The sequence below is a fragment of the Mobula hypostoma genome, chromosome 4 (genome assembly GCF_963921235.1).
Source record: "Mobula hypostoma chromosome 4, sMobHyp1.1, whole genome shotgun sequence".
In the NCBI taxonomy this organism is placed as follows: domain Eukaryota; kingdom Metazoa; phylum Chordata; class Chondrichthyes; order Myliobatiformes; family Myliobatidae; genus Mobula; species Mobula hypostoma.
Genome location: NC_086100.1, coordinates 188,912,631 through 188,924,147, shown reverse-complemented (window position 1 = coordinate 188,924,147; position 11,517 = coordinate 188,912,631). Strand labels below are relative to the sequence as shown.

Here is an 11,517-nt window from a genome sequence, read left to right as displayed (position 1 = left end):
AACACCTGCTTAGCCCCCGATCAGGATCACATGAAGCCATGGGAACAGGTGGTGGATGGTCATATGAGCAGCTGGTGCATATGACAGGTCCTAGTTATGTGACCACTAGCACCAGGCAGACAGTCTCTGAAGAGTATTGATAATGGCCGGGGTCACCTGTCTTGTAAAGACACTGCCCAGAAGAAGGCAATGGCAAATCACTTCTGTAGAAAAATTTGCCAAGAACAATCATGGTCAAAGACCACGATCGCGTTCTGGGAAGTGTTCTAGGGGAATTGAAACAAAAAATAATACTTCTTGTTAGCTTAAATTTTCTTTCCCCAGGCAGTTAATCTACTCAAACATTTTAGTTACCACCCTACCCTCCCCTCTATCTATTACTTCAGAGACTGCACAGCACTGTAAACCACTTTTAATACAAGCTGGTATTTATGTATTCATGAACATTTTATTCCATATCTGTACTTTAACCTCTAACATTTATTTTTATATAATGATTTATTCATGATAATTGTGGAATGTTCTATTTGTTGCATGTTGTGTCCTGACCTCACACCGCAGAAAATTGCCAGATGTTTGTGGGAAAGCGAGTTGATCCTCCTGACATGACCAATGCCTATACAGTATTGTTCCTTTTCACACCTTGTGGCACATTGGGCTGCATTTTTGCTGTTTTCATAGCATTTGACTGTTTTTTACTGGACTGAGTTGCTGGCTCAGCCCTCAACCCAGCATGGATGTAAAAAATGCAAGCAGCTGACTGGATTCAAACTCAGAACCACTCGCCCGGAAATCAGGTGCTGTTTCCACTACACCACCGGCCGGCAAATCCCCTGCATTGATACATTTTTGAAGGTGCACTCTGCCTGTCAGTCAGGAGAAGCCTGTGTCATCACTATGCAATCTGCCTAGTTATCTAATCAGTGAGCCATACATCAGCAATGGAACAAAACAGGGATACTTTGGATGTCAGGATTTTGTTGAATATTTAATAGGGTTATGCTAGTTGGGATGTGCCGCCATTGTAGGTATGTATTCCTGCAAAGTTATCCAAGTAATTCAGATATTGAAGTTAGGCATTCAATAAGACCATAAGACATAGGAGCAGAATTAGGCCATTCAGCCCATTGAGTTTTCTCTGCCATTCTATCATGACTGATTTACTATCCTTCTCAACGGCATTCTCTTGCATCCTCCCCATAATCTTCGACACCCTTACTAATTAAAAACCAATCAACTTCTGCTTTAGATGTATCCAATGAGTTGGCCTCCACAGCCATCTGTGACAATGAATTTAGCAAATTCACAACCCTCTGGCTAAAGAAATTCCTCTTCATCACTGATGATAGTCACTCTAACTGGCTGCATCACCATTTGGTACAGGGTGGACGGAGGCACAGCGCAGGATCGAAATAAGCAGCAGAAAGTTGTAAAAGTAGTAGCCTCATCATGGGCACCATCCTCCAGGGCATCTTCAAGCAGCAGTGCCTCAAAAAGGCGGTACTGATCCCAGTACCAAGGACGTTTTCGAGGAGGGGTGCGTCAAAAAGACTGCATCCATCATTAAAGACCTTCAGCACCCAGGGCATGCCCTTTTCTCACTGTTACCATCAGGAAGGAGGTACAGAAACCTGAAGGCACACACTCAGCGATTCAGGAACAGCTTCTTCCCCTCTGCCATCCAATTTCGAAATGGACATTGAGCCCATGAACATTGCCTCACTACTTTTAGTTCTCTTTTTTTCGCTACTTATTTAATTTAACTTTTTAAATATAGATACACTTACTATAATTTACAGTCATTATTATTATGTATTGCAACGTGCTGCAGCCACATAATGACAAATTTCACATGTCAGTGGTTTTGAACCTGGTTCTGATTCTGAAACCGTAGTTCATCATTTATTTTAACTCTGAGTTCTAAAAGTATAAGACATCATTGCAGGAAAGTGAGATTCTCTAAGATCCTGTCTTCTGAAGAATTGTTGTGCGAATAAGTACTTTTATATTTCTCAGTTACCAGCTTCCATGTGGCTGGGTTTTAATCAATCACAATATAATTCATCACTTCCACCGTTGACAGAGCTTTGACATCTGCTTATCCTCCAGTAGCTTTAATTGCCTTTCAGGGGACGTGGTGATGGAAAACTTCTATAGCCAGAGCAATAATTCAGAGACCAAAGTGAATATTTTGCATTGGAGTCATAGAGACATATAGGACAAAATGTTTTCCTCTTCACTACTTTGGTGCAATTATTTATGGAATGATCTGCCCGGGTGGCAAGCAAACAAAAGTTTTTCACTCTGTCTCACTGCCTGGTGGCTGTCCATCTTGTCTGACAATGACAGGAAACCTCTGTGGGAGAGTTTTTAAAGTGGAGAAGCCACTCTCTCAACCTCAGACGTCTGGGTCCAGTGGTACGAATAGGCATCACAAACTGGGGTCTTCCTTGGTTGCAGTGGATGACCATGATGTCTTGTCTACGGAGTGTTGCAGTGCCACCTTCCTAGCTGTTAGATCGCACTGTAGACCTCATCTGCCCAGTCTGCCAGAGCTGACTTCACATGCTGGGACAGGCATGTCACTGTCTCACTGGGGTGTGATGCTGCCGGCTACCCTCACCTGGTACCTGGTTTAGCCCACCTGTCAAAGCGCTGTACTGGGGTGTGGCCACTGTTTCATGCAAACAGCTACCTGGAGCCTCAGGTGAGAGCTGAGTGTCCAGTGGGGACCAAAGGTGAGTGAGCTTCCCCGGAATGGATATGACAAGCTCATTCACCAGAGGTGTTACCCCTCCCTAGATACCCCCTACACCCCATCTCAGTGCATGTAACAATAATGTATCAATACCTTAAACCCACCGTCAACTACTAGTTTTACACTAATCTACATTAATCCAACTTTTTATTCTCCCTGCATTCTCATTAAATGTCCACATTTTCACTACGGACACTACCCACACCGCAAAATGCGTTTTCGAAAAACTCCTTTCTGAAAAGTGCTACTGGGCTAGTAAAACAAAAAAAAAAATCACATCATCTTAAAAATTTCTTTCCCCGGGCAGATAATCTGGTCAATCATTCTAATTAGCCTCACCACCCCCTCCCCCATCTACCACCTCAGTCACTGTATACACTTTAAACCTTTAAATGTTCTCGCTTTTATTGCTTATTTATTTATTATTAGTTTTATTATTATTTCTTCATTTTGTATTTGCACAGTTTATTGTTTTCTGTTCTCCAGTTGAACGCCCTAGTTGGGCAGTCTTTCATTGATTCTGTTATGGTTATTATTCTATAGATTTATTGAGTGTGCCCACAAGAAAACACATCTCAGATTTTTACACGGTGACATATATGTACTTTGATAATAACATTTACTTTGAATTTTTGAACTTTGCAACCACTTTCTAAATGCTGCTTACCTTGTAAGTACACTCAGTGGCCACTTTATTAGGTACACCTGCAGACCTGCTTGCTCACACGAATATCTAATCTGCCAATCACGTGGCAGCAACTCAATACATGAAAGCATGCAGGCATGCAATCCATAGAAAAGGTGCAAAGGAGATTTACAGGATGTTGCCTTGATTGGAGGGCATGCCTTGTGAGAATAGATTGAGTGAACTCGGCCTTTTTTCCTGGAGCAACCGAGGATGAGAGGTGACCTGATTGAGGTGTACAAGATGCTGAGAGGCATTGATCGTGTGGATAGTCAGAGGCTTTTTCCCAGGGCTGAAATGACTAGCACAAGAGGGCACAGTTTTAAGGTGCTTGGAAGTAGCCACAGAGGAGATGTCAGGGGTAAGTTTTTTACCCAGAGCATGGTGAGTGTGTGGAATGGGCTGCTGGCAACGGTGGTGGAGGCGGATATGATAGGGTCTTTTAAGAGACACCTGGATAGGTACAAGGAGCTTAGAAAAATAGAGGGCTATGGGTAACCTCAGGTAATTTCTAAGGTAAGGACATGTTTGGCACAGATTTGTGGGCCAAAAGGCCTGTATTGTGCTGTAGGTTTTCTACGTTTCTAAATACTATCACAGAATGAATGAAGTTAAATACTATCAGTGACATGTGTATATTCATGAGCACAACTGCCATACCTGCTGCGCTGACGAATCTGTGGTTGTGACAACAATATCTCATCATTAGTAAAGAAGATACAGCAGTGTCTCTAGTTTCTGAAGAGATTGAGGTGTGCAAGGCTATCTGCAGCCATTCTAAAAACATTCCACTGGAGCACTACCGAGAGTGTCTGGCTGCATTATTGTGCGGTATGGAAGCTGCAAGGTGTCGAGCCGCAAGACCCTCCAGAGGTCAGTGAAAACCGCCAGGAGGGTTACCAGGGTCTCCATCACCCCTATTGTGACATTTACTTGGAGCGTTGCAGACAAAGAGTCCGAAACATTGTTGAGGATCCCTACTGCCCATCCCTCAATCTCCTTGACCCTCTACCATCAGGAAGGAGGCGCAGGACTATCAAGACTAGGACTGCCAGACTGGGTAACAGCTCCTGTCCTCAGGTTGTGAGAGAAATGCCACCTGCCACCATCAAGGTCTCATCATTAGGACAGCGAGCTGTTTTCTGTTCACCTTACTGTTTACTATTTACATGTGCTGCACGCTACATGCATTTTGAATTATATTCTGTTAACATTTATGATAACATTTTGGTTTCTTTTGGTTTTATATATTTGTACAGTCAAATGACAATAAAGTTGAACTTGAGCTTGAATTTGGACATGAGAAGGAAAGTTGATGAAATTGATGAGTTCAGCATGGGTGCTTGAAGCAGCACCAATGCAGTCATCAATGTAATGCAGAAAGAATTGCTGAGCTTTACCAGGGAAGACTTGCAACATGAACTGTTTCACGTAGCCAATGAAAAGGCAGGCATAGCTGGGACCCATGGCTACACCTTGAGTTTGGAGGAAGTGGGAGAGCCAAAAGAGAAATTGTTATGTGTGAGGACCAGACAGAGAAGGGTGGTGGTGGAGGGGAACTGTTGTCAAGAAAGAAGCGGAGAGCATTAAGGCCTTCTTGATGGGGGGATAGAAGAGTGTAGGGACTGGACATCCATGGTGAAACTGAGGCCGTCAAGGCTAGGGCCCAGTTGCTGAGGAGATCAAGAACATGTGAAGTGTCGTGGATGTAGGTAGGAAGGGACTGAACCAAGAATGATGAAATGCAGACACGAGTTCAGTAGGGCAGGAGCAGTTGGCCTACACAGAAAGTCAGGTTTGTGGATCTCTAACAGCAGGCAGAAATGAGCCTTGCAAAGTAAGGGGACTATGAGGTTGGTGTTTAAACTGCTTCATCAGCTGGAAGTACCTCCTCGATAGGGAGGGAGAACCCTCCGCTGAAATAGTGGGCATTGGCAGCTAGACCTCACTGCAGGGACTAGACAGGAAAGTAAACTCATCTTTGATACAGTTGTTGCTGTTCCTTTCTGCGCCTTACCGTTTCCATAGCATTTGTCTGTTTTTTACGAGGCTGTGTTGCTTAGCTCAACGCTCAACCCAGCACGGACGGAAAGCGTGCAAGGAGCCAGCCAGAGTCTAACCCTGGACCACACACCTCAAGATCTAGTGTGGATGCCACCACACCATCGGCCAGCCTCTTATTACAATATAACCTCCCCATAGTGAGATTACCCAGAGATACCTATATCAGATAGGTCTTAAAGACTTATTTTGAATTTAGGGCTTTGCAGACAGGGAACACGATACAATCACAATACAAAAAAAAGCAGGAGCTGATTTCTGTCGTTTCAGCAGTTTATATATTTTCTTCACACCACAGCAACAAAGCTCAATTCAAATAACCTTTGACAAAGGTCAAACAATGGTACTGGATAGGCACAATGACTCCTGCAGGTTTAGAGAAACACAACTATTGATTATATGTTTTCAGTATTTCTATATCTATCTATCTATCAATATATATATACACACACATAATTCCATAAATTATATACATAGATTCATAGAGCTATCCAGCTTGGAAAGAGGACCTTCAGCCCAAGTTTCTCATGCTAACTCCATTTTACCTGCATTTAGCTCAACCTTTCCTATCCATGTACCTGTGCAAATGTGCCATATTTTAAAAGTTGTAACTATTCCTACCTTTACCACCGACTTTCGCAGCTCATTCCATATACCTACCACCCGGTGTGTAGGAAATTTAACCCTCAAATCTACTTTACATCTTTTCTTTCACCTTAAATTTGCATTGTCTTGTTCTAGACTCCTCTGCCTTGGGAAAACGATTGTGACTATCTACCTTCTCTATGTCCCTCATCATTCTGTATTTCTCTATAAGAGCACCTCTACCTCCTCTGCTCCAAGAGAAACAATCCCAGCCTGAGCAAGCTTGCCCAATAATTCAAACCCTCCAGACTAGGAAATATCTTTGTGAATCTTTACTGTGCTCTCTCTAACTTCGTCATGTACTTCCTATATGGTGGTGACAACAACTACATTAAGATAAGAAATAGGGCTGACAATCAACACCTCAAGGATCCGTGCTTAGCCCACTGCTCTACTCTCACTACACCCTTAACTGGGTGTCTAGACACAGCTTCAACACATCTATAAACTTGCTGATGATACAAATGTCATTGGCAGAACTTCAGATGATGATGACGAGGCATACAGGAGTGAGGTAGATCAGCTGGTTGAGTGGTCAAACAAAGACAACATTGCAATCAATGCAAGTCATCACCATGGCTTGGCTTCGCGAACGAAGATTTTGGAAGGGAGCTGCCCACGTCTTCTGCAGGCTTGCTGGTGGCTGACGAGGCCAATTCGGGACAGGCAGGTCCGACCACAGTGGCTGCAAGGGAAATTCTGTTCTGGGTTTTGTGCTGCTGTGTCACGGTTCTTCCTCCTTCTCCTTTTGTCCTCAATGCCAGCCCTGCATGCGTTCTCGAAGGAGGAGACAGACTGGTGAATGGTGTGTCGCCAGGCCTCGCGATCGGAGGCTGGATTAGACCAGTAGCGATGGTCAATGTGACAGGCACCAAGGGATTTCTTCAGAGAGTCCTTGTACCTCTTCTTCGGCGCCCCTCTGTCACAGTGGCCAGTGGAGAGTTCGCCATACAGTACAATCTTGAGCAGGTGATGATCCTCCATCCTGGAGACGTGCCCTGCCCAGCGCAGCTGTGTCTTCAACAGCATGGCCTCGATGCTGGTGATCTTCGCCTGTTGGAGGACTTCGATGTTGGTGACAAAGTCACTCCAGTGGATGTTGAGGATGGTATGAAGGCAGCGCTGGTGGAAATGCTCAAGGAGTCGTAGGTGGTGACGGTAGGTGATCCACGACTCGGAGCCGTACAGGAGGGTGGTCAGTACAATGGCTCTGTACACGCTGATCTTTGTGCCTTTCTTCAAATGCTTGTTGTTCCAGACTCTTTTGTACAGCCTGCCGAATGCGCTGTTTGCCTTTGCCAGTCTGTTGTCAATCTGTTTGTCGATCTTGGCATCTGACGAGATGGTGCACCCCAGGCAGCTGAACTGGTGGACTGTCTTCAGCTCTACGTCACCGATGCTGATGCAGGGAGGGTGGTAATCTTCCTAAGCTGCAGGCTGATGGAGAACTTCTGTCTTCTTCAAGCTGGCTTCCAGTCTGAAGAGCTCGGCAGCCTCTGCGAAGCAGGATGTTATACGCTGCAGGGCTATCTCTGTGTGGGCAACAAGGGCAGCATCGTCAGCGAAGAGTAGCTCTCAGATGAGTTGCTCCAATGTCCTGGTGTGGGACTGTAGTTGCCTCAGGTCGAACAGGCTGCCATCGGTGCAGTATTGGATGTAGACACCGTCCTCGTCATCAAGGCCAAGAAATCGATTGTGGACTTCAGCAAGGGGAAGTCGAGGGAAACACACACCAGTCTTCACTGAGAGATCATCAGTGGAAAGGATGAGCAGTTTTAAATTCCTGGGTGTCAACATCTTTGAAGATCTATTTTGGGCCCAACACATTGATGCAATTACAAAGAAGGCATGACATTGGCTATATTTCATTAGGAGTTTGATGAGACTTGGTAAGTAATCAAAGACTCTGGAAAGTTTGTAACAATGTACTGTGGAGAGAATTCTAACTGGCTGCATCACTGTCTGGTATGGAGGACCACTGAACATCATCAGGTAAAGCAGCAGAAAGTTGTCAACTCAGCCAGTTCCATCGTGAGCAATAACCTCCTCAGCATCAAGGACATCTTCAAAAGGTCACACTTCAAAAAAAACAGCGTCCATCATTAAGGGTCCCCATCACCCAGGACATGCCCCCTTCTCATTGCTACCAAAATGGAGGAGGTACCGAAGCCTGAAATCACCCAATGTTTTTAGGAACAGGTTCTTTCCTCTGCCATGAAATTTCTGAATGGACAATAAACGAGTCCAAGAACAATACCCCACTATTTAATTTAGCTCTCTTTTTACACTACTTAAATAACTTAATTTGTATATATATTTCTTGGGGTGGCAGGGTGGAGATATGTTTCGACCAAAGGAGGTGGAAGGCATTCCTTCCTTCCTCTAGCCTACAGGTCACTCTTGGGCAAAGTGTAGCACCTGCTTACATTCCCCACCCCACCCCACCGATCAGGGTCACATGAACCTGTGGGTGCGGGTGGTGGATGGTCGTATGAGTAGCTGATGCATATCACAAGTCCTGATTATGCGACCACTGACGCCAGGCAGACAATCTCTGAAGACTATTGATCATGGCTGGAAAGACACTGCCCAGAAGAAGGCAATGGCTAATTTTCAGCAGAAAAATGTGCTAAGAACAGACATGCTTATGGATAGAGAGAGGAAGGCCATGATTGCCCACATCATACGACATGGCACATAATGTGGCTGATTATGATATTTTTCTTATAGTAATTTATAAGTTTTTTTAATGAATTGAAATGTCCAGCTGCCGCATAATAAAAAAAATATTCCTGACCTTTGTCAGTGATATTAAACCTGATTCTGATTCTCATTCTGATTTTGGAATAGGTTTTTCAGAAGATCAGTGATATTAATTTGACTTTTGTGTGATCCATGCTCCTTAAGAAATGTCGTCAGATCGTTAAAATTAGTTTCACACTTTGATATCTCATTCTCTATATACTGAATTTCGTCTTCCATATGCTGAGCTATTTCTCGGATCATCCGAGCAATTTCAGTCCTCCTTCCTCTGTAAAGTTCCCTCGCTTCTTTCACTATGGAACAGAGATCCCACATGACAGTGAGTGCCGACAGAATTCCGGAAAGAGCAATGAAAGTGCCCATGGTATTTCTGGTCACTGTTAAAGTTACTGCAGAGGTACAGCTTACACTGCATGCCACACTTTGAGACGCATTAATAAATGCATATTTAACTAGGTCTTTCTCTGTATCATCAATCATAAAGTGAATCGCCCTGTTGATCAGAACTAATTCATTCGTCAGGTATTTGGTCTCTTCTGTATATTGTTCTACAATCTCATTAACCCGTTTCTGTTTGCTCTTTTGTGTGACATTATCGGTAACGTAAGCTATAACTTTAGTGGCCCCTCCAACCACACCCAAAGTCATTCCCATCCCGACGAGAATGAACGATCGGTCCGTTGTGAAAGCAGCAGCGATTAATCCTGCGATACTTAGAACTCCTCCCGCAAGCCCTGCAGAAGAGGCTGCAACATTCACAATGGTGGCGCTTCTGTGATACTGCTCTGTGGAGCTGGCTATCATTCGCAGCTCTGCGGTATACTCTGTCGACCGTTTTATCCATCGAAGGAACAGGACTTGGAAGCTGGTCCAGGTATTACCTAGAAAATCAAGAGGTTTTTCACATAATTTGAATTATTACAATGCAATACAAATTAAAACAAATAATGCACATTTAACATAAACAGAAATGCTTTTTCAGTTGCCATTCTAGACTCAGTAGCCACTTCATTAGGCATACCTAATATCTAATCAGTGTGGCAGCAACTCAATGCATAAAAGTATGCAGACGTGGTCAAGAAGTTCAGCTGTTGTTTAGACCAAGCATCAGAATGGGGAAGAAATGTGATCTAAGTGACTTTGACCATGGAATGATTGTTAATGCCAGATGGAGTGGTTTGCGTATCTCAGATACTGCTGATTTGGGCTTTTCACGCTCAGCAGTCTGTAGAGTTCACAGAAAATGGTGCCAGAAACAAAGAACATCCAGTAAGCAACAGTTCTGTGGACAAAAACACCTATTTAATGAGAAAGGTCAGAGCAGAATGATCAGACTGGTTCAAGCTGGTAGGAATGTGAGAGTAACTCAAATAACACTTGTTACAACAGTGTTGTGCAGAAGAGCATCTCTGAAAGCACCACACGTCAAACCCTGAAAGGGACGGGCTATAGCAGCAGAAGACCACAAATGTACCCTCAGTGGCCACTTTATTAGGTACAGAAGATACTTCTTAAAGTGTCCACTGTGTATATGTCCCTGTGAAGGAAATAAAGATTGGAATTGAGGTGCACTGCCTAAGCGTCGTGGGTTCAAATCTTATTCTAAAGTGTTGAGCCCACAAATATAGACAGGCACTTCAGCTGAGAGAATGCTTCATTTCTGGTGGTGTTGCCTTTCAGGTGACTCTCCGGAGGGGAAGGCCCCAAGTCCTCGGCTTTGCTTGTTGCTCGGCGGCCAGGGTGGGATTGAAGCGCTCGGCAGAGGATGGTGCTCGGAGAGGCTGTGTCGGAGGCTCAGTTTTCGGACGGATTCAGAGTCCGCTGCAGTCGGGTGCTTCCAATGGTGCTGCATCGGCAAGTTTGCGGCGCTTGGAGGTACATGGCAGGGAGAGTTTCTCCCTTCTACCGTCTGCGTGAGATGATGTGTCTATCGGGACTTTGAGACTTTTTTTTTACCGTGCCCATGGTCTGCTCGTTATCAAATTATGGTATTGCTTTGCACTGTTGTAACTATATGTTATAATTATGTGGTTTTGTTAGTTTTAGTTTTGGTTTGTCCTGTGTTTTCTTGTGATATTCTGGAGGAACATTGTATCATTTTTTAATGCATGCATTTCTAAATGACAATAAACGAGGACTGAGTGTCCTCATAATCTAATCTAAAAAAAAATTATAAACCAAGTTCCGATGCTGCCAAAGCAACAATACACAAAATACTGGAGGAACTCAGCAGGTGAGGCAGCATCTATGGAAATTAATAAATAGTCAACCTTCCTTCAGGACTTCCAAGATGCCTTGGTGCTATCTCAAAGGAGAAGGGGAGGATAATTCCCTGCGGTGAATGTTTTTCACTCAATCGATGGAGGTGAGCTGCCCCAGTCACACTGTCACGTACACCTGCTTATACAGGTAAATTTCAACAGCTTCATTCTGTGGTGTTATATTTGATTATTGTGTCCTGTAATCTCAGAATCGGAATCAGGTTTATTATCACCGGCACGTGTCGCGAAATCCGTTAACTTAGCAGCAGCGGTTCAATGCAATACATAATAAAGAAAGAAAAAAATAATAATAAATAGATAAGTAATCAATTACAGTATACATA

General features: G+C 43.9%; 1 protein-coding gene across 4 annotated transcripts in view; it reads right to left on the bottom strand.

The window, feature by feature from the left end:
- Nucleotides 1–5,770: 5,770 nt before the first annotated feature.
- LOC134345842 (uncharacterized) overlaps nucleotides 5,771–11,517 on the bottom strand; it is a 90,061-nt gene continuing 84,314 nt past the window's right edge. For 2 of the 4 annotated variants that reach the window (XM_063047136.1, XM_063047137.1), the window contains one exon: nucleotides 5,771–9,793. In XM_063047136.1, the coding sequence (XP_062903206.1) occupies nucleotides 8,961–9,793 (833 nt within the window). In that variant the 3' untranslated portion in view covers nucleotides 5,771–8,960. The remainder of the gene's footprint in view (nucleotides 9,794–11,517) is intronic. The other 2 variants (XM_063047138.1, XM_063047139.1) reach the window with 1 other exon arrangement.